The 24,053-nt window shown below is 41.1% G+C and overlaps 1 protein-coding gene across 20 annotated transcripts in view; it reads right to left on the reverse strand.

The window, feature by feature from the left end:
• Nucleotides 1-22,491, reverse strand: part of HNRNPM (heterogeneous nuclear ribonucleoprotein M) — a 38,267-nt gene extending 15,776 nt beyond the window's left edge. For 13 of the 20 annotated variants that reach the window (XM_032466284.1, XM_032466280.1, XM_032466273.1 and 10 more), the window contains exons 1-9: nucleotides 22,309-22,463; nucleotides 13,505-13,674; nucleotides 6,383-6,435; nucleotides 5,470-5,477; nucleotides 5,291-5,384; nucleotides 4,038-4,229; nucleotides 3,207-3,360; nucleotides 2,336-2,385; nucleotides 1,322-1,382 (exon numbers count right to left, since the gene is read on the reverse strand). In XM_032466284.1, coding sequence (XP_032322175.1) covers nucleotides 1,322-1,382; nucleotides 2,336-2,385; nucleotides 3,207-3,360; nucleotides 4,038-4,229; nucleotides 5,291-5,384; nucleotides 5,470-5,477; nucleotides 6,383-6,435; nucleotides 13,505-13,674; nucleotides 22,309-22,421 — 895 coding nt within the window. In that variant the 5' untranslated portion in view covers nucleotides 22,422-22,463. Of the gene's footprint in view, nucleotides 1-1,321; nucleotides 1,383-2,335; nucleotides 2,386-3,206; nucleotides 3,361-4,037; nucleotides 4,230-5,290; nucleotides 5,385-5,469; nucleotides 5,478-6,382; nucleotides 6,436-13,504; nucleotides 13,675-22,308 lie in introns of those variants that run through there. The other 7 variants (XM_032466282.1, XM_032466283.1, XM_032466271.1 and 4 more) reach the window with 4 other exon arrangements.
• Nucleotides 22,492-24,053: the final 1,562 nt, after the last annotated feature.

Genomic DNA, 24,053 nt, shown 5'->3' on the forward strand with positions numbered 1-24,053 from the left:
AACAGATAAGCCACGTCCAACTCTTGAAGCCACCTACCTTCCCTCAAAAGCTGTCTCTATTATACTTCTATAACACTAAACTGCCAAGGCACTAGTGTTAGCCTTCTAGTCTAGGCTCTCATTCAATTCAATCTCTGATGACTGAGCCCCAGGCTCCAGTCACTGCTCCAGACAGGAGACACTGGCTGGCCCTCCTAACAGCCCCGCCCCAATGGTCTCATCAGGAGGTAAGTCCTCCCTAGCACAGCACAAGCAGCACCCCCCACATCTTCCTTCTATAGGTCAGCTCTGCCTGCACTGCTGATTTTCCAACCCTCATGCTGCAACAGGCCCTCATTCCCACTACTGTCTGCGCTCAGGCTTAGCTGCCCTCTGCAGGCCTGCCAGATCGAGTGCCCAGGACTTCACTAATACGTGCCATTTCCATCTATGTGCTAACCAATCAACTAGCCTCCCCTGTCACAGTATAGATTTTCACCTGGATACTGCAAAAAACCCTATATAAAAATTCTGATCACTGTACCTCATATACCATAAATTCACCCGTTTAAAGTGCACATACAGTTCAATGATTTTTAGTACATTCAGAGTCATACAACCACTATCACTATCTAATTTCAGAACATTTTCATCACTGCAAAAAGAAATCCCATCCCTATAAGCAGTCACTCTGCACTTACTCCTCTCTCCAGCCCCTGGCAACCACCAATCTATTTTCTGTCTATAGATTTGCCTATTCTAGACATGTCCTACAGATGGAATCAAGGTTTATCCATGCAGTAGCATGTATCAGTACTTCATTCCTTTTTATGGCTGAATAATATTCCGTTGTATGGATTAACCACATTTTATTTACCTATTCATCAGCTGAAATCATACTGCCATGAACACTGTGTAAAAGTTTCTGTGCGGATTAAGTTTTTAGCTCTCTTATATACCTAGGAGTGGAATTGCTGAGCCATGTGGTAATAATTGATCTCTTTTGAACCCAAGTGCAGCCTGCCTTTAATTCCCTTCAGTTTCTGCTTCTTCCTTCCCCGCACTTTGAAAAATGCCCAAATACATCCTCTACGTCCTGGGCAGCCTGCCTCACCACATGGTAATGCTAACAGTCCTTCCTAAGTTGTAAATCTCTGCTTATTTTTCACCAAGAAAAATCTATAGAAAAAAAAAGAAGAAAAAAAAATTTTTTTTGAATGTTTTACTCAAGAATAGTCAAGGTAAGTGCAGAATGACATGGCACAAGTTCAAAGGTAATTGTAGTTTTCTGGTTAATATAAATCAAATTCAGAATCTCAGCTATAATAACTGAGATACTTACGGGGAAGTTGCTGTGGACGCTCAGGAGGGAAAAAATCTCCTTTTGGTAAGGCCCTCTCATCCTGAAAGAGAAAGTAAATAAATCTGTCTTCCCTGCAGCACTGTTAACAACAGCAAAAGATGGAAACAATTCTCATCAACAGAGGACTGCTTAGATAAATTATGATACACCCATGCCGCGGAATAACATCCAAGTATAAAAAGAAATATGGGAGAGTTGCTACCTTTCGTGTAAAGAGGGAAAGATAAAAGACCTGAGCACAAAGTAAAAGCAAGACTCTCACACTCAATTTTTCATGCTTTTTGACTTTTGAATCAAGTGAATCAAGTATCTATTCAAAAAACTAAACTGAATGTTTAAAGAAACTAAAGAATTCCTTTATAGTTCTATTTTTTTTTTCCTGATTTTGAGTCCTAACTTGATTGCCCTCAGCATGTTCCAGTCATGCTTGTATTAACTATCATCTCTGGAACAGTCACAGCAGGCCTAATGTTTACACTGAAGTGCCTCAACAGAACTTGAAAGGCTTTCTGGGGTGGGAGGGTAGTGCATGCTTAGCACGAGGTCCTAGATTCAACCCCCAGTACCTCCTCTAAAAATAAATAAATAAACCTAACTATCTCCCCCCTAAAAAAATTAAAAAAGGCTTTCTGAATCAGACTTAATTACATTCACAACAGATACGATGCTAACTAAACATACTGTTATACTTTGAAAATTGGAAACCTATGTATATAACCATTCTCTGAAACTGATCACTTGCTCAACCAGGCTAAAGTTACCTCCTGACTATGTCAATAACAGATCTCCTGAACACGCCAACAACTGTGCAAAGGAAAAAATATCTAAAGAGCTGCATAAGCAAAAACTTATTTCTGTCAAATTTGCTCAACATACTGCCCTCTTTAACTTGAACTGATCCACAAATACAGTATAGTGGCTATGTATACACTCTTAATAACTCCATGTTTTTGTTAGACTTAAGTATGTTATAAAGAGATCCTATTAACTTACCATTTTCACATGCATTGGTCTGTCAAATAGCAGTTGCCCATTAAACATAGCTGATATTAGAATTAAGGCAATTTTTTGCAATTCTAAAAACACACACAGCAGGAAATACCTAAGAAATCCAACTGCTACCACAGTCCCTCCAAGTGCTGAATTTGAGTAATTTTGATTCTTCTTTATACTTTCAAGTATTTATTTCTACAGTTTAAACATAAAAGGAACAATAATGTTCAAAGGGGGAAAGAAGAAGTAAACCTCAGCTTACTCCTTAAGTGTGGAGCTTCTTCATTCATTAAAGCTTACGCCTCTCACCAAACCATGTTCCTCTAAAAGCACTGACATCAGTTTTTTGTATGTGTCCAATAAGCCAGGTATTCCATCATTTTTTGAAATGCCATGTTTTCTGGGAAAGATACTCAGTGACAATCTTGTCTGAGTTTAGTGACAATGTTCATGAGTGGTATTCCCAATGTAACTACAAAGATGTAACTTGAGGATCAGACAGAAATGTTTCTTCCAGATTACCAATCCACTGGAGAGATAAGGCACTGTAAGGACTTACATTTAAAAAAACAACTAAATTTCTCTCCAGTGGCACATTTTTTGGACTTCCCCCTTCAAACTAGACTCCTCTAAAAAGTTAACACTGGAAAAGACCACTCATGGACACGTGCCTGTTTTCTAATCATCCCTCTATCTATATAGTATTTTATTCCCTTAGTAAGTTTCACAGAAATGCATCCTCTCCAGTCACACAGGAACTACAGAACTACTAGTACACAAAATAACCACTTCCCCCCAACAAACCTGTATTACTGATACAATATTTAGATCAAACTAAATTCACCAGAGTTGAATTCCCACAAAAGGATACATATAGCTTGTACAGCTTCAATGGACTGTTCAAAAGTAACAGTGCCTATTCCACGACTTTTTCCATCTTTATCCTCAAGAATGTCTGCTCGGACCACCACACCAGCCATACTAAAAACTTCCTTCAGTTTCTTCCAGCCAACTTTATAATCCAGCTAATTAAGAGAAAGTGGAAGAAAATCTCATTGTAGGTATCTTATGAAAAACATTTTTACCACATTAATATGACATGATCTGATTGGAAAACAAGCACTAGAAAATAGTATGTCATCAAAATACATTGAGTGCAGCATAATTTTTCAAATAGGAATATGAAATCTGGCCTTAAGTACTATTTACTGTCTCTTCTCTGAAAGAACAATTTACATCACCTCAGACTTCTCAAATTTATGCTTATTTCATAAACACTAAAATTTCATTCCCCAGCTAAGATTTACCATTATCCTTCCCAACCCACTTTCTTTTAAAAAGTATTTCCCTTTGCAAATGACAAAGGTACTACCATTCACCCAAACACAATGAAAAGAAGGTAATGACAGTATACAGTTCTCTGCTCACACACTTTACCCTGCACCTACTTTTGTAAATACCAGGGAAACTCAGTAAACATGGCCCCAGTAAGACCATAGTCAAGCCTGTGACTTAGGACTGCAGTGCTCATTAGGGGACAAAGCTCAACCCCAAGGCTGAATTTTTCTTAAACAGATCAAGAAGATAACATAACCCTCTTCTAAGTTTTTCTTCTCAAATGTCAGAACTACTTTAACACATTGAAAAGATCACCTAAAGAAGAAAAATCAAACTTTATGAAACAAGGTTTCCATTTACTTACATTTGCTACAAATACTGTGCTTCCAAGTCTTCCAGCCTGTAATGCATGGATAATCTCATTTGGGATGTTAGGATTATTTAGGATACTGGGTGGGATATTAATCATTCCTGGGCCACCTGGTCCCATACCCATCCCACCAGTCGTAGCCATCACCTTTTGCATTGCTCTCCTGGCATGTTCACCATCAGGATCCTAAAATAAGCACAGAAGGATTATATTTAACTGACCCAGTGACAACTAAAACCATGCCTGCACAGTAAGTGATATTCCCAAAACTTCAGAGATTGAGAGACTGTTTGGAAAGCATTTCTCAAAATCTGTAACAAGAAATTCAAATGAACTAAACCACCAAGCTAGGAACAATTCCAGCAAAAGAACAACAAATCAAGGGTCTAAAATTTAGCCCTCAGCTGAACTAAGTAAAAAACAAACAAAAAAGATGGGTCAGCGGGTGACATGATTCATTGACATAATATAGAACTTCCAGATTGAAATAACATCTTCAGAGGCTTGGTATAGTTGAATCTTACTAATTCAATGAGGTTTTACAACTTCTGTAAACCATATCAGTGATTTTCCCAAAAGTATGAAAACACAGCTCTAGACCACCAAGGTACTGCAGCCTTCAAGTATTCGGGCATTTGACTCGTGTAAAGTCTGGAAAGGTCTGTGATCTCTGGTATTGACATTATTCTTGAACTCTGCCATTCTGCATGTCACCTTCAACATACAAGAGACTTTAAGCCCTATCACGCTTTCCTCTCTGAGCTCTGCCTACACTGACCTACCTCCAAGAAGAAGTAATAAGACAAGGATTGAACTTAAAAACCTCCCTCTTCCCTCAAGGGAGAAAACATATCTGATTTGGATTCAATAAGAGGATTTAAACTCACTTTAAAACAGAAAACACATGGGCTAAGAATAGGGTTCAGACTGAGTAAAACTGCAGATGTAGAATATTTAAAAAAAAAAAAAAAAAAAAGGAGTGGGGGGTGCTCAGTTGGAATGCCCCTGAGAAAACCAAAGCAGGCTGACCTACGACAAATCACAGATTCAGGAAGACAGTCAGCAGTGGCTCAGGATGTGCTCAGCCACCATCCCAAAGGACTAACAGGAATAATGACCCTCCTTGTTAATGACCAGATTGTTCTGCTCCACAAAATGTCATCAAGGACTATTTCCATCTTTCCCTAATTCCGAACAGGGACAACTCGACAATTACAAATGGTATCCACAGTGTTTCATGAGCTTACTTCTTTGACTTTCAGTGGTCTTCCACTCAGACTATGCTTGTTTAGAACTTCAGCAGCTTTTTTCATGCTCTCTTCCATCTTGAATTCAACAACACTATGAAGATTCAAAAGGAAATGAGTGAAACCAGTCCTACAACTCAAAAGGCTCAATTGCCAATAAGTAACTAGACAATACTTACGCACATCCCTTTGGAAGAAGCCACAGACCAGTCAGAAGAGCAAGGAAATGGGGGAAAAAAAGAAAAGAAAAAAAAAAAGTGAATTTCGATGGCAGTTATAAATTAAAAATATGATTTATGTAACAGTATTTAAATTAACCCTTCTAAGGGGAAGCTGACAGAAGTGTCTTGCCTAGCCATCCTCATTAAAAGCTCAGCTCCTTATTATCTCCTTTTCCTTCACATTACCAGCATTGCACTATAGCTGAAGTTATAATGAGCAGACCTAAATTCAGGTTCTCCAAGAAATCACACAAACTTTAGATCTGCTTCCCTCTGTACTCAATCAATTCCTTATCATACTCCTCCTAAATCCATCCCTTCCATAAATTAACCTCATCCTTTTGATTATTCTAAGCCATCTATTGCACGACAGAAAATAGTTAATTTTCTCTTTAAACTAGGCCAATTTTAAACGTTCAAGTTTTAGTATTTGTTTTACAATTTACTGGCACAAAGGCAACTTTTCAGAATCTTTGGTTCACACAACTTTCAAATTCAGCAAACAACCAAAAGTAACATTTTCTAGACAAGAACACACGTTTTACATTAATATACCACCGCTAAAATTCCATGCATAATTCACACACAGCCAATTCCTCTGTTAACAAAGAGACAATGCTGCTATTGGTCCCCAGTTATCCAAATTGGGCATCCAAACAGAATACCAAAAAGCTCTTTGGCCAGCCATTTGGAAAAGCGGGACTCCTGTTTGCAAATCCCCTCCCACCCAACTCGAATGTTTGGCAAAGTCAAACATAGCTACTATAACATGAGCACTCACTGCCTTCCTGATTTCATTCGATTCCACGCCACCATACAATTACATTTTTCATGTAGTAAATCCACAGAAGAAATTCTCTCAGACACTTACCCTTGACTTTCCTTCAGCGTCCATTAAGAGCTCCACGTATGTTACCTCACCAACTACAAATCAGTTTCCAGACGACACATAAACCAAGGGAGAAAAGCCAAGAAAACAATGGGAATTTAGAACAATCATCAGCAACCTTGTATGGAGCCTCTGCCTTATAAGAAAGCCCAGAAACACTCCATATTCTCTAAACCACCAAACTAGGCATTACAGGTGTGCAGTAAAAGTAGGTGAAACTCGTTAACAATATGTCCTTGATTTTCCTCCCGCCACAAACAAGCTATTTCCACAGATTTCCATATCAATTTCCCTGTCTGAAATACTCATTCATGACTAGAGGCAATCCAAATCTACAGGAAAGAAGTCTGCGTTATTCACTTTTTTGGGGAAGGAAGGAAAACAGTTTTACACATACACTCTCACCACTGAAAGCAGGTAAACAGCACACAAATTGCAACGCCACTGAACTGAGCTCAAGTGCTAAATACAAAGCTGTGTATATGTATATGCTCAAAGGCGCGCGTACACACTGCATGGCCAGCTACATGGGTGTGCAACCCATCCAATCGCATGGGGCCCTGCACTGACAGTCATGCACTTGGTTTAATGCTCTGTTGCTCTCTTGAAATTCTTAGTAATTTTTAAATAAGGGGCCCCATGTTTTCATCTTGCACTGTGCCCCACAAATTCTGTAGCTGGTCCTGTACACAGAGCTAGGCTCACAATTGTCAGAAGTAGGATGTTTGAATATCCAATCACAAAACCAGAGCAGCATCTGGATTCTCTTCAGTGAATTAAGCCAGGCTTTATTTTTGCTGCTCTCTCAGCCTCCCCATTAAAGGACAAAGATAAATGCAAATTTCGAGCTCAGTTTGCATCTAAACAGCTAAATAGACTCACAAGATTCTAATCTACACAAAGGGAGAAAAAAAAAAAAAACCAAAGCATTTCAAAAGATTTCACAGATTTTCCTTAAGGTTTGGATTGCCAATTCATGACCACCATGACCAGATGTTAGAACCCATCAAGACAACCACCAAAATGGCTGCTGAACTTGAAGATGGCAAACACACACACACAAAAAACCCCCAGAAATTTAAAAGTATTAGCTTGGAGAAAACAGTATCTAAGCAGACTCTCCAAAGTCAAGAAAGGGCTTTTGTTCTAATACCTCAAAAAAAGGAAAAAAAAAAAAAAAGATTTTTATGATTGTGAAGCCTTCTATTCAGTTTTCAATTTGGTTTAGCAGTAGAAGGGTAAAAATAACCCTCTTAATGGCCTCCAATCCTGCCTAGTCTAACTCTTTTGTTCAAAAGATATTAAAATTATGCTGAGGATTTTAAAATTAACATACCAAGGAGAGAATGAAATGTAAAATAAGTTTTTTTTTAATTTGAAGGGTTTATTTATTAGTAATATATTTGCACAGCAAGAAGGCCAAGTGTTTTGTTCAAAGTTTAAGTCTATAGCCTCACCTCCCTCATCCTTTCCTGAAATATTACAGAACCAAACCAGCACTTTGCACAAAACAGAAAGGAGAAAGAATCAAGTGCAAAGAAATGAAGAAAGGAAATAGGAGGGACTCAAATACTTTAACTTTTGGAGTATGAACAACTGAAAAACGACCACAGCCGAGGGACAGTCACACAAAGCTTTGTACATCCTTACAAAAGGAAAGCAATTCCCAAAACGTTGTGGTCATCCCCGAGGCCACGTTAAAAGCCATTTATTTCAACAGCAGCAGCCATTTGAGGATCAAGAGCCCTGGTCTCCAAGTTGAAGAAAATGCCAAATAGTGTCAACAAAGTGAAAAGACTCCAGGTTTATTTCCTGTGAGCTGTGACTACCACCTGATAACATTAAAAATAAGTCACAATATCTAACTCGGACAGCTGTAACTATAGTCAGATTTCAAATATTGTTGCATTTGAGAAGTTTCCAGTTTGTGCCCATAAAGACACAGATTATCAAAAAGCAGTCACTGCAACCTAGAAACCAAGCAAGTCCAAACCAAACTTTTCTTCTTTTCCATGGTCATAATCATTTTAACAAAAAGCAAGGTTTAGAAATTAGGACTTACTCCACATTAAAAAAAAAACACCTCCTTCCTATCAGTTAAGCCACAAGTTAGGCAGGCATGTGGCTCCACCATGAGTAGTGCTGGCCCTTATCTATTATCAATAACAACCATGCTCCTCATACATTTCTCATCTCTACCCTGAGAGACCGCATCAATTCCGAAATGTAAGCAAATCACTGTTACAGGATCCACAACAGTTGCCAATCCCTACTTCCCTACAGGCAGATTAATAATAATAAACCTTTAAATGACCATTTCTCTTTTAGTTCTACGTTATTAAAACAAAGACTTGTTTAGTATAGTCAGTACAACTATCAATAAAACTTTGAAGGCAAAATTTGCCAACTATGCACAGTCTGGTCACATTCAGTGAAATAGAAGTTTAAAAGAGCAAATCACCAGAGTAGATCAATCAGGACTGAGAGGCCATTAATAATCGGCAACAGTGATAGTCTCCCAGACATGGAATTTGCAGGTACTAACGAAAAATAATGCTGCACCCCTCCCTTCCTGAACATGGATGGAATCCATGGAATCTCAAGAGAAGGCTGCTAAGACAAATTCTACTGCAGCTTCAAACAGCAAAATATCTAAATAAAAAAAGAAGACTTTGAAAAATCTAACACCAAATGTTATCACCTACCTTTATTTTAAAATGCTCCAAGAGATCATTAGTAACTAACATTTTAGGTGGATTATTAAAAATGTTATTTCAAGAATAAAACACATCATGAGCATAAGATGATGAGCAACCCGAAAAGAATTCAGGTAGTCCCTTGCAACTGCTAACTGAACACTCCTGCACATACGTTTATCACAAGGAGTATTTATTTCTGTGTTGTCATTTACTGCTCCAGTCTGAAATGAACTACAAGAAAATAAAGTACAGGAGCCAATGCTTCACTGTAGAGAATTCATATTTGAAAATGCCTATAATTTAAAATTGGGAGGGGGGCACTCAAAAGCAGGGTATGTTATCAAACATTTTCACTTCCTAAGAGTCAATTCTCAGGTAGCCACTTTAAATGGAGGGGTGCATAGAATATGCATACTTAATTAAAGTAATTTAGAAAGTTTCTTTAATATATGGATAACTTGAAATACCACAAAATATGAAGAAGTTAGAAAATTATTAAGCACTTCCTTGCTCCTAATTCTATGACAACAGCAAAAGAACACTCCCCCTCCCTAACTCAGCCAAAAACCAACAAGCCAGGCAGGCTGTGCTGTTAAGGTTCAACCCAGGTACCCACAGGTATGAATGCTTTAGCATTAACAGGCCTTTCCAAAATGCAGGCTGGATATCCAACAAAGGATAATATGAAGGAACCAAACAGACTGGGTAGTTTTACTTAAACTGAAATAAAGTTCTGTTTCACAGGCTAACAATATAGATTATCTCCAAGAGCCAATGCAGACTTTCTACTGGACTATACTTGCCCTCTGGGCCTCAGTTTTCTGTCAGCTGTAATTAGAAATGTACTTAAAGTGATGCATTCAATAAAAACAAAAGGATTAAGTGCTTAAGAAATCTTTGCTTACACAAGTTAAACTGACTGCCGCTAACTATACTTGGGATTGACAGCATAAACTACAGCACTGACTTCCTTTCTTCCTCAAACTGTGCTCCATGTTTACTCACTGCTCCTGCAGCTCAGTCCTACCTTGGCTGCAGTTGCCCCACCTCGATGCTGCTGGCTCCCTGGTTAGGCCAGGAGAACAAACAGCCCAACAATGAGCTTTCTTCTTCCACGAAGGACTTCTCGGTAACGTGGCACAACACTGTTTAAGTTTAGAAGTCCCAAGATCACATCTTTTGCTCAAAGAAGTCTTAATTTTTCATCCAGACCTCATGGTCAAACGCTTTGAGATGTGTATCTCAGTATCTGTTCAAGTGATGAAAATCAGGTAGCTGTGAGATTGTAAATCACTTTCTAACTTGGTTTGGCAATCTCCAATTCAAATTTCCTATTATACTGGCTCCCATTTTTTTCCCCCAAATCTGGCAACTCTTCAGTGTTCACATCAGTCATTTGTTTCATGTAATAGCTCCGTTAAAAATAAGCATGGTCAAAAGGAAGGACAATAGAAATCTTTCCTTTATTCCATCATGGCACTTGGCAGGAAGCTGAAAGCTCAGGGAAAGAAAACTCAATTCTATGGGCTGTTTAATCCATGTCCCTAAATAATACGATGGGAGTTGTGGGGAGCAACCTGGCTAAAAACAAAACAAAGCTCTCAGTACCTTTTCTTTTCAAAATCAGCAATGCTGATTTCCTGACAGTGCCACCAAACAAGTTTTGTGATCCCATCCAGGGGAAAAGGCGTAAGTGGGCCTGTTCGTATCAATATATGCATTATTATTAGGATCTCCTAGAACGCAGTTAAAATCAAAGCTGGAGAATATACACTTGGTGTTCAAGGAGGGGAAAAAGATCGGGAATTACGGAGGCCATCTCAGGCATGACTGTCCTTAGAAAAAAGCTCTTGTCTTGCCATCTCAAAGCTACTACTTGAGGTCTGAGAGGCAGTAATTATAGGCAGTGCTGCAATGACAGAGCATTTTTCAGATCTTTAAGCCAAGGACAACTAATTCTAGCTCTTGTTCCACTAGTTTCCTGAAACAGCAGGAAATGATTTCATCAGGGATAGACTCTTAAAACACAAACTGATATAGAGCAGTTGGCTTATGATAGCCCAAATCTCTGTGGTTTGCCCACTTGAGAGATTATTTTGAGACTAGTACTTCTAGAGTGTAAGTGCCTCTACCTGCAACTTTTTTTTTTCCTGTGCAATAACAAGTCTTCAAAAACCTTAAAACTTATTTGCAACAGATTTCAAGTAAATATTTCAGATAACGAATAACCATTTAAACATATTTTTGGTATACCAAGCCACAAATTAAATGTTTTTAAAAACCTCATAATGAAAATAAGAACATTTTAAAGAAAGCATACGTATGTAAACAAATTTCTTTAGACTTCGCATACTGAATATAACCATTACCATAAAACGATTACCTTTCTCTTATGAATCCTTTTATCCACAATCCAATACTGCTAATAATTTAATTAAAAAGAAAAGTAATTTAACCTGTACAGGGGAGCTCTAAACAAGAACATTTTACGGTTTGTTAAAAATAACAGATTTACTGCACACCTGTAATTCTAAATTACACCACCAAAAATACACTGAAAGGGCTGAGCCAGGGCATTCATAGCAGTATGCCAGGGGAATATGAGAACCAGTTTGGAAGTATCCGAATAAACCACCAGGCTGGCTCCACACTTAATACAGTGCAAAGTAGGAAATTGAGGTGAACTGCTTCTACATCCAGAACCGTCATGGCTGCTGCTACCAGCTTTAAGGCTTCCAAAACTGAATTACTGAATGGTAAAGCAGTAAAAATGTCACCTACTTTATCCATCATGCCCCAAAACTGGTTCACACACTCCTAAAAATGAAAAAATAATTTGGCCTGCAATCTCTTACAAAATTCTAACAATTGCATTTTCAAAGCCACATTCCTGGTTCTTGGAACTACTATACCTTATTATCAATGGAAGTATCAATTCAGCGGTTCAACTAAATCACGAGAACACAAATTTGGGGGTTATTCCAAAAACTAATTCGAATGAGACCCAACTGGACTGTACAGAAATTCTAAGCTTTATTGAAGCAGCAGTCCCAAAAACCAAGAACACTGCATCTGGGATGCCACATGACACGCCCTTCAGACAAAAAGAAGAAACTTCACTCTTGCCCTAGGAGCATTGGCAGGAATGATTTGGCTGATCAAGGCAGGAAAACAAATCTCACACCAAAACGTTTTTCCATCCATTTTATCTGGAGAATTACTGCATGGGAGCGGCCTACTTGACTGTACAGAGAGGTTCACGGTGCCTAGTGCTTCCGGCATGGCATGGCAATATTAAGTGATGGGACAATGATGGCAGTGGGCCACTCATTATTTCAAACCCCAATGCTGAGAATACCAATACACATACCAAAATGGCCTATCCAAGTGACATCTGTCACTGAAATGTCAATCATTTGACAAATGAAGCTCGAACCTCTTTTCGTTATGAATGCTCCAGAAAACCAATACCTTTTAGTCCTTCAAAAAGACTCCATTTAAGGATAATTTGATTCTAGGTTTCCCTTTGGGGCAGGATTGAGGGGAGACCTCTAAGCATTAGACAAAGTGTCCTCTCTATCAATAGTTTTGTCTAAACCAGGGCTGAGCAATCTCTTTAGCCCTCAGTGCCACCAGCAGGGCCAAGAATCAGAAAAGAAAGGAAGACAAAAGAAGCAGAACAAGAGTATGGAAAGAAGACATATGTGGTGTGTACAGGGGAGTGAGGAAGAGGACCCATGGGGGCAACCAATCTCCTAGGACCTCCTGGTGGCAGCAGAGCTTCAGTTGCTTCCTCTGCCCTAGGCCAGAAATCAGACACCTAGCCTGTGACTGATGTGCACCTGAAGGCACTGAACTACAGAGCAGATGCCTTTTTTGAGCTATCCAATTGCCAATCTACTCTGTTTCTCCCCAAGGTGAGGGATGGGGAAGCCTAACAGTTGAAATACAAGAAAAGGCTTTATAATTTAGAATCTGAACAGCACTTTGCAGCTACCAAATTTTGATCCCAGGAAGACATTCACAATTTAAACTACCTTCCCGCCAGAATTTTTTTTTTTAAAAAAAAGGAAAAACTTCTCCCACCTAATATGAAGAATTCAAAAATTTCCTTAACACCAAGAGGATCCCCTCAAGGTTAATCAAAGCCCTATTCGCCATGTTAAGCCAGTAAAATCATTCGTAGACCAAGGGACCATACAAACCACCCTATTTGACACACAAGTGCATGATCACAAAAAAAAAAAAAAAAGGTGGGGAAGGAGTGGGCACTTAACTCTCAAGCCTGGAGAGAACACATGCTCTACCCAGAACAGCTTCCACAGACAAAAAATAACCAAGGAATTCGCCACAGAGAAGATGACACACCAACCTTCTGACCCTGCTCAACCACTAGTACCATTACCTTTTTCTTTAACCAGGTCTTTAAGTGACTGCCATTTCACATCAAAAGGTATGTTTGTAATGAAGGCTCTGTATCTTTTAGTTGGATTGGCATATGGCTCAAAGCGATTGCCTCCTCTTTTTATGTTTTTCTCCTTCCTCTTCTCATTCTGAGCAGGTCGTTCTCCTTCACTGAATTCAAAAGAAAGAGAGAAAAAATGTCCATGTTAGCACCGTATCAAAGACAGTATTTGATCTGCCACGTTTACAATCCTACAAAGTTCCATACAACACTAGACTAATACCGATTTTGATTTGAGACACTCAAATTAATGTGGTCCGTAGAGCAGAAAATTGCAGCAGTGCACTCCTTAATACTCAACTATCAAAAAAACCACTCCCAAGACAAGTGCGCTCTCCTAGGCCTTCGCACACTTCTGTGGGGCTGCAACAGAGGTGGGAGAGACCAACTCCCGGCCCAAGGTGCTTTCTAAGACAGAAACAGGAAAAAAGAAGGGAAGATTTACAAGATTTCATGGAACAGAAATGAGGTGGTTCACATAGGTCCAATGAATTTTAGCTTTACAAATAAAAGTGTTTTTTGTGGTGGGGCAAAAAAAAAAGTTTTAAATGGGAATGTAAAATAGTGCAGGTGCTATAGAAAACAGTTTGGGAACTGTCCAAAAAGTTAAAAACATTTAGTTAGCATAGGACCCAGCATTTCCACTCTTAGAGTACAGAACTGAAAGGGAGGACTCAGGTACTTGTACATCATTAGCAGCATTATTCACAATAGCAGAAGGTGAAAACATCCCACGTATCCACCAACAGATGAATGGGATAAATAAAATGTGATCCATAAAATGGGTTACAGCCATAAAGAGGAATGAAGTGCTGATACATGCTGCAACACAGATGAACTTTGAAAACATTATGCTAAGTGAAATAAACCAAACAGAGAAAAAAAAGAAGTTACCAGGGACTAGGGAGAGGTAGGAATGGGGCGTTACTATTTTAATGGCTACAGAGTTTGGGATGATAAAAAAAAGTTCTGCAAATGAAGAGCAGCTACTGGTATAGTCTACAACATTGTACCAACTGACACGAAACTGTACACTTAAAATGATTAAGATGGCAAACTTGACATATATTTTACCACAATTAAAAAAGATTTTTAAGGGAAAGAAACCATTCTCTACTCAACCCTCTTACTTTGAGGCTAGGAAACCCCACGTCTAAGCAACCTGGCAGATGAAAGACAGCACGCAAACAATTTCACCGTTGGCAAAGGTTGGATGCTTTTTTGGCATGGTGCTTCCTGAAATACTCTTTTACCTTTGTGTGTTAGGTGCTTCCACGCAGTAACATTTCATTTCTAAGCTCTACATGTTTACATCTGGTTTAAAGTGGGACATGAAAAAAGCTTCACAAGAAATGCAGACTTTCAAAGCACAGAACCACACATCAAAACAGAAACAACAGGCCACTGTGCCCGCAGCCAGGGCAAGGCCCTGTGCTGGCTGAGTGAAGCTGTTCCCTGAGCCACCTACTCAAGTTCAGCCCCATTTGACCACAGGCAGACACCTGTGAGAGCTGACCAGGAACAAATGGGGAGCCAGCAGCCACAGGAAGTTCCTCTCAGGGCACTGAGTCCAGCACTTTCTGCTTCCTGAGTCCTCTGTTTTCTACCAGTGAGAATCCAGGGACTCCCAAACCACAGATTCTAACAGAGATTTTGTGATCCAGAGAAAAATGGAAAAAACAAAAAACCAAAAGCCAAGACTACCATGTTAATGATTTATAAAACCACTTCTTCTAAAATAAAGGGCTGATCGTTATTCTAGGTATGTCTTCCTTGTGTGGGGGAGGGGTAGCATTCAAACACCAATGGTAGCTGGGGGACTTTCTTTTAATGTACTTGGAAAAATTAAAATTAGCAGCTTTTTGTAGTCCCCAAAGTTTTTTCTCACCGGTCCCTCATATTCAAACACAAGCATGCCAAGTGATAACCAGTGAAGGTATCACCCTAGACAAAACTAAGGAAAGCAGCTTCTTCCAGGATCTGTACTATACCAACATGCAGCGGGTGGGGGTGGGGGGGTGATAAACACACCAACTCCCAGATTCCTAGAACTTTTTACTCTGTCTACCCAGGTTCACAACACATCCTCCTCATGCTGACTGCACACAAGCAGATCTCAAAGGGAACCCTCAACTGTTGCACAGTCTACCTGTCTATGCCATATGAAACTCTTACACCAGTCTGCCAAACAGAGCATACACACTTGAGTCTCTTACTCTTGGAAGATGAGGAGGAAACGTATTAGCAACAATTCATAAAATGTAGATCAATCTACATTTCATGGGCTTACAAAAGGTCTGACTAGGAATGGATTATCATGTAACTGGTTTCTTTTGAAACCCAAATACTGCATATGATTTACATTAAAAAAACATTATTCTGACACAGGGTTAATGACATAGTAATAGTTTCAGCCTGTGTTTTCACACTGCTTAGCTCTCTCATTAGTTACAAAATGTATAAATAACTAATTACAAGCCAAAGCAGGTAACAAAGTGTCTAGGCCATATTCTGCCATGCATTATTACTGCTAAGAATAAACTATCCAATCTAACCACAGAAGCTGGGGATTTGGTTTGGGGTTAATCCATATCACATGAGAAAGCAGCTCATACGGGTTATGCCCAAGGTGTGAGCACAGCACTACTGCACCCAAATCCTTCCCTGGCTAATCATTTCCTGAGAGGTTTCCTCATAAGTAAATGGGGTAAAAAAAACTATCTCATCACTTCCAGCTTCTTAAAAAAATGACCTTTTTTGTAAATCTAATGATCACTATCAACTCTATTCTTGACAGACTTGTAGAGAACCACCCTCAAAGAAATCTCACAAGACACATATTCCAGTACAGATGATGTGATAGTTTAAGAAAAGCCCCCTTTTTTCATGTTCAATTCAATTTTCTCATTTATCTTCCAGGTAAAATCAGGAAAATATTCTTCTCTAGCCCTAAAATATATGTAACACTTAACTGTGAATCTTTTAGAAATATTTTTATAGATAGATTATAATTTGGCTACATTGATAAAATAAACTGCCTTACCCTAAATACTTCTAATTTAGAGTATAGACACTAAAAACGTTAAACACACATCTACCATACATTATTCACAACTACTTACCCAAAAGAAAATTAAAGCATATATCCATGTAAAAATACACACCTGAATGTTCACAGCAACATTATCTGTAATATCCCCAAACTGGAAATCTAAATGTCTACTAATAGGTAAGTGAATAAACTGTAGTATATCCATACACTGCAAAACTGCTCAACAACAAATAATGAACCTATACACAATATGGATGAATCTAAAAACAACTGCACTCAAAGAAACCAGACCAAAAAAGGAGAACATACAGTATGATTTCATCATATAAAACTCTAATTGAAATCTAATCTGGCAAACTAATCTATAACAGGTTTTCTTTTCTTAACCTCAACACTATTGGTATTTTGGGCCAGATAATCCTTTTGTCGTGCGAGGCTACCCCGTGCACTGCAGGATGTTTAAGAGCATCCCTAACCTCTACCCACAAGATGCCAGTAGCAGCCCCATTCCTCAGACTTGAAGAGTAAGATCAAAAATATCTCTAAGACACTTCCAAATGTCCCCTGGAGGGAAAAAAAGAAATCATCAGGTTGAGAAGCACTGGTGCATAATAATGGAAAGCAGATCAACAGGTACCTGAAGTGGGGAAAAGGAGTACTCAGGATTACAAAGGGGCAAGCAAGAAGTTCTGGGGGCTATGGATATTTTTATTATCTTGATTCTGTGAGGGTTCCATAAATTGACATTTATCAAATTGTACACTTTCAACACATGCAGTTTATTGTACCAATTATACAATGCTGTTTAAGTTTCTACTCACGTTCATTAAATTTCAAACCTAACCCCAATATAACTTAACTTGTAACTCTAGTATAAAGTAACAAATTTGTAATCTTTCAAAGAAACTGAAGCTACCTAGGCCAGCTAAATGCCTTTACCAATATGCTCCTTGCTAACAGGCTCCCAATTCTCAAGGAAAACTGTGAACATCTGATTCTGGCAACCAATCATCTACCTGACGTTCTAAATAGACCCAATATATTAAAAACTTTCTGACATTCTATCCACCTAGTTCATAATACATCGATAAAGACAAACCTAAACTATCTGTAAAGACTTCCAAAGTCATTAAAATAAGATTAGTTGTGTTTGACATGGCTTTGGAACTGTTTCACTGACTGTATTCTCTAAAAACTGATCATTTACCATGTCACTGCTACACCATACTAGAATTATACTATATGTAAAGATCACAACTTAAGGAAAAAAAAAAAAAGATTGAGTGCCTACTCCATAAAGGACTGCTACATTTACCATATCAAAAATATCTCTAAGACACTTCCATATGTCCCCTGGAGGGAAAAAAAGAAACCACCAGGTTGAGAACCACTGGTGCATACTAACGGAAAGCAGATCAACAGGTACCTGAAGTGGGGAAAAGGAGTACTCAGGATTACAAAGGGGCAAGCAAACCAGTAAATCCTTACTCTCTCTTAAGTCTCTATGGCCTTCCCATCTATAACACTCACTACTTTGAGTTTTTCAATCAAGAGTGCAGTTTGAAATGGCAACCCCAATACCTTGAAATCCTGATCATATCTTCTGAAGGAAAAGACTTCCCCTACCCACAAATTCCCTGGAAAACCATCCCTTATGTAAAATGATTCTTCACAGAAATGCTTTCAATCCTGAGCTCCTCTAATGCATTTAAGATGTGGAGAGCACTATTCATAGTACTACTCCAGCTCCAGGTCCATCACTTAACTACCCACGTGACTCAAGCTCTTTACCTCTCCGATTCTTTACTAGCAAAACCAGCATAACCTGTATCCATGGTAGTTTGCCGGGATGTTGTGAGAATCAACAAACAGCCTGACAGTAAGTAGCTTAGTAAATGTTAAGTGAGAATATCTAAGGGAGCAGTACTACAGGTGACTAAGAGGTAGGGTCATCCACCTAGGTCTGAACCACAACGCCATCTGCTAGTTGCCAAGACTCAGTTCCTTCATCGGTGAAAGGTTACTACCCATACTTACAGGTTTAAAGAAGAAACTCGGCACACTAACTGTGGCAATGATATATTCTTGTACCAGTAATTTTCTGAAGGGAGACTGATACACTCCTAGCCGTCTAAACAGTGCACATGCCGATTAGGCTTTAAAACAAGCCCACCGGGGCAGTGGCTGAGAAAATTCAGACATTGTATTCATCAGACTACCGAAGGAGCAACTCAGCTTTCACCTCTGACTGCAAAACATGGTAATAGGAGAGCCCATCTGAGAACCCCTAAAAGAAGCAAGCAACCTAGCCTCTCAGACTAGTATCTCTTTGCCTAGTTACGAATAAAATCAAAGAGCAAAATGAAAGCAAAGAGCTGGTAGCATGCAATCCAGAGCCCCCATTCTAATCCTGAGTTCACAATCTAATGTGCCTCAAAATTATTTTTATCAGGTGTACAACCATTTTTTAAAGTACAGCAAACACTGAAATCATTGCAAAGCATAAAGAACTTGGTTTTAAAAAATTCAGATGACTGTGGGGAAGGTATAGCTCACTGGTGGAATATGTGCTTAGCATACACGAGGTCCTGTGTTCAATCCCCAGTACCTCCATTAATATGTAAGAATAAATAAACCTAATTACCCCCCCACCCCTCCCTTCCCAAAAGACTGTTTAGTGAGAGGTTACCAGGGTTGTATTGTGGACACAGCAAGGGCCATGGAGTCAAGACGGCCTCCCCTAGACTCTGGCTCAACTTCCTTAACTTGTTTTCTCAATAGTCCAAAAAAAAAAAAAAAAAAAGAAGAAGAAAAAAAAGTTTTTCTCAACTGTAAAACAGGATTATCATTAACATTACTTCCCCAGGAATCTAAAATAAGTATACATTTTTATTTTTTAAACAGCCAACCTCTCTCTGTTTTCTAATTCAGCCACAAGACTGATGTGGAAGTGGAGTAGGTTGTCACTGATTTTAAATATGTGGTACAAACTTTATGGTTAAAAAATAAATAAATCAAACCCAACCCTATGTTAATTCTCCAAAATAAATCCTTTCCCCCGCTGACTACATACAAGTACTCAATCTCTAACTGTTGACTGACTTCAGATGAAATAAATTGGGGGGGGGGGTCAGGTTTATTTACTTATTCATTTGTTTTTTAATGGAGGTACTGGGGATTGAACCCAGGACCTCGTGCATGCTAAGCATGCGCTCTACCACTGAGCTATAACCTCCCCCCTGGAATAGATTCTCATCAAAATAAAATAAATCACCCTCTCACATCCAGGAGAAAAAGAACTGCAAAACAAGCTGTTCTATCTGGGGTCCTCATCAAGCTTGCTGTCTCATTGCCTTTTTGGTTTACAGCACATTCTACTCCTGGTGGAGACAAAGGTAAGGAAAGCCACGTTTCCCATCCCTCAAAGGCTTTCAAGATAAAAATCTAAATTCCTTAACCTGGGATGCCCACCAGCTGGCCCCCAAAGTTCCAGCAGTTTCAGTTCTTTATATTTAAAGCATATATCAAAATGCCTAGTCTTTGGACACTCTCCACTCTGCCTCTCCCCAGTCATCACCTTTCACCCTCTTCCAGAAGGAATATCTCCTTGACCCCTAGAGGGTTAGGCGGAGGGCGGGGGGGTAACCCCTTCATTAATCCCTACCTGGTAACTCCTTTTATTTTTATCACAGCACAATTACCTTACCACAAAAGTATTAGTTGGCCTCCCTCTGTGAGCATGGGCTTTGTTTTGTAAAGAGCTCCACTTCAGAAGTTCTGTAATGCAAAAAAAACCCACAAAAACAAAAAGCCCACACACAGAGTTTTCCGATGGCCAGCCCTATTAAGTGTTGCTAGCTCCCTAAAATATTCTCTATTAAGCAGACCCAGACTCTGAGGTTCTTTCCAACCAGGGCTATTTTATCTCTAAAACCTTCAAGATTCTATTAGCGCATGTGTTATGTCTGTCAATGAATCAGTCACAAAATGACTATTTGGAAATGGACAGTGGAAAATGGGAAATTTGGAAAATGTACCCCAGATGCTATAATCTGTAACTAATAACTTCTCACCTAGCACGATTCTAGCAGCACTCCATCCTGGGATAACTGCTTTGAAAGAAAACAAGAAAATACAGGAAATAAATGTATCTTAAAGGCCTCCAAATATGGCTCTCAAAAATTCTACTAGGCTCCCCTAGACCGATAATGAAAAAAGTCTAAGTGAACATGTCCCTTTCCAGAGTTTTCAATAATAAAGTGTTGGGAATACTTTCAGGATGCCTTTCTCCTGATTTCCAAGGACAAGTAACCATACTTAGTATTTCGTTCCTCCCTACCTAAGGAGAGAAAGTTTAACAACACAGCTAACATTTAGTGAATGCTCATTAACAAAGTGCTTTAACTACATTGGCTTTTAATCCCCACAAACCGTAATTATGCACATTAAAAGTTGTGGGAAGGCAAATTCATAGGAGACAAAAGTACAACACAGGTAACCAGGAGAGGGGGAGAATGTTCAATGGCTACAGTTTCTGTTTGGGATGGTAAAAAAGCTGACATGGATACAGGCGTTACTTGCACAATACCGCAAGTGCACTTGATGCCACTGAATCGTACACTTAAAAATGGTTAAAATTGTAAATTTCACCTTATGTGTAAGTTACCACCATTTTTTTTTTTAAATGTGTGTGGGAAATCAAGTATGTGCCCAGGCTTCCCCTCTCCTCCCTCCACTGCTGCTGGTCGGAGCCAAAATGTCTCTCCGCGTCTTTTAGGTGACTGTAATCAGAATGAGCGGGGTTCACGGGAACCCAAGATAATGCTTTAAGCAAACCTTAAAAACCAAAGGCCCGAAACAAAGCAGAAGTCGACAAAGTGACGGAGTTTGGAAATGGGTGAGCCCGCCTAACGATGGAAAAATTTTCCCCTGGAACACGGAAGAGGATGTTTCCCTTTCCTTTGTTTTTTTTTTTTTTCCTATACTTTGTTTCTACGGCTGAACACTCCGCAGCTGGTGCGATCTCTCCACAAATACCTACTGCGCACCTGGGGAGGAGGTGAGGGACTTGAACCCGGGCCAGAGGCGGTTCCGACCGAAGCACTTCCCGCGGGGCTCGGGGGGAGGGGACGGGCGGGTGGCGCGCGCCCGGGGGGGAGGGGTGGATGGAGAGGCGTCGCGATCCCGCCTCGAGGTCCTTCCCGATACCTACCCGCCTCTGCTACCGTTTACCAGGACTGACAGCGCGCGAAGCCCTGCGTACGCACTCCCTCCCCTCCCCCCACTTTACGGATAGGGAAACTGAGGCCCTGGGCGACCAGAGAGACGTGAAACCACGTGCTCAAGGTCACCTGACCGGCGAGCCGGTCGCGGACTCAGAGACCTGTCGGCTCCCCGGCCCGCGCGCCATTATCCCCACGCGCAGAGGCCGGGGCTAAGGCCTCGGCGTCGGGGTCGGACCCGGCCTGGAGGGACCGGAGGAGTTGAGGCCCGAGGCCGGGGAGGAGGAAGCAATCCTTGGGGCCGCAGGGCTTCACTTCTCATGGCCTAGACAGCCCCCACCCTCGGCAGACCCTGCGGGAAAGGCCCGGACGAGCCCGCGCCGAGGGGAGGCCGGCAACAGAACTAACGAAGCCGCCGCCGGCCGCCGCTGAAGTGCCCAGCCTGGGACAAGGAGCCGTGGAATACTCACCCCTTTGGGCCCGGAGCTCCGTTGCCGCTCGGCACGCCGGGCGCGCCACTCTCCTCCTCCATTTTGGGCTCAGTCGCCGCCACCTCGGCCGCCGCTTCGACCCCTGCCGCCATTTTCTCCGCGTCTGGGCTTTGTGTGAGGGAGCGGGCTGTGCAGAGCTGCGCCTGCGCGCTCACGTGACCCGGCGCGACCAGTAACGCCTGCGCGCGCCGCCGCCGGCTCCCGCCTCGTTCCCTCCCGCCCTAGGCCACGCCCCTGCTCCTGGCCACACCCCCACCGCGCGCAGATGCGGACCGGCAGCTGTTATTCATTCTCGCAACAAACTTGCGTTTGGCACCTACAGGATAGTCCATCCCCTCTCTCGAGGTCTGGTAGGGGAAGCATCTCTCCACCCCTCTACCCGGACCTAGTCACTTCCAGCTTTCTATAATCGGAGCTGGGACAGAAGGGCAGCGAAAGTTCTGTTTACTTGGCAATAAAGGATTTAGCCAAGCAAGAGTAGGACATCGAAGGGCCAGACAATGGGATAGGTGTGCAGAAGGCTCTCTCTGTAAACAGGACAGGTGTGCAGAATGCTATCTCTCTAAGCAAGTATCATGCTGCACCAAGAATATCTAGGCTCTATCCAGCCTGTCTCCCCACCCCACTGAGCACTCCTGGGTGCGAGCCCATGGCCTACCTAAGTCTCTCTGTGAACCCATCAACCAACAGCCAAACGCATAGTTGGAGACTTCGTACGCACTTATGGATGTTTCTTGAGTGAACAAACAAGAACACAAAGGTGATGGAAGAAATGATAAGGCTCCTTCCTGCCTGACCCTGGGTCCCTCTGCCCTGAAAGTTTGGCCCTGTTCCCAAATGGGTGTGCAGGGTTGTTACAGGACTGTGGTCTGGGGCAGCCACAATGGCCTGGGAAGAGACCAGAGCCCAGGGGAGCATTCAGAGGCCTCAGGCCCCCTTCCCAGCAGCTGCCTGTCTCTCTGGTGTCTGGTACTTTTAAATGCTTCACTGGATCTTGGAGAAGTTCCCATCTAGCCACCAAGTTCACAAAAAAAAAAGTGTTTTTCCCCCCTCTCTCACAGAATGACTATATTTCATCAGGCTCTGGGGGAACTATCTCACCTGCCACACCTCCCTCCAAGTTAAATGTTTAATTCAGCCTGGTGATTCCACCCAGGTTAAGAACTCCAGTCCCAGAGAATAAATCCAGTTACCCAGCCTGACACAGAGTCTAGGCCCCACTCTCTTTTCAGTTCCCATTCCCACATACTTCCCAAACTCCCTGTCTCACAGAATTTCTTTCTCTGGTCCATCTGAAAGCCCTACACCCTCTTACTACCCACCTCCCTGCCCCCCGAAATCTCTGATCTACTAAACTCCCCTGTGCACACCAACCCTTCTCCCATGGCCTCACTGGAATCTATCTCAGTTTATCTTCTTCTCTCTTAGACCTCTCTAGACCAGAGGGGCCCCTGGGCCATGAGCCTCTCAATCCTCTGAATTCCCTTGTCCAGCAGGGCTCAGAAATGGTGGAAAAGGCCACAGTAGTCTGTCAGAATCAGGGAGAGGAGTCCGAATGCAAAGTAGCAGGGACAAGAAGCCACCTCTTCTCTGATCCCTCCTCCCGCAGTGGGTATGACTGGAGATCAGGGACAAGCCAGGCCCAAGCCAAGGAGACAAACTCTCTTCCAGGCTCTGGGCTGGTTGACTTAACTCAACGCTGCCCAGAATCCTGGGTTTTACCA

This window comes from Camelus ferus, chromosome 22 (genome assembly GCF_009834535.1).
Source record: "Camelus ferus isolate YT-003-E chromosome 22, BCGSAC_Cfer_1.0, whole genome shotgun sequence".
NCBI lineage: Eukaryota > Metazoa > Chordata > Mammalia > Artiodactyla > Camelidae > Camelus > Camelus ferus.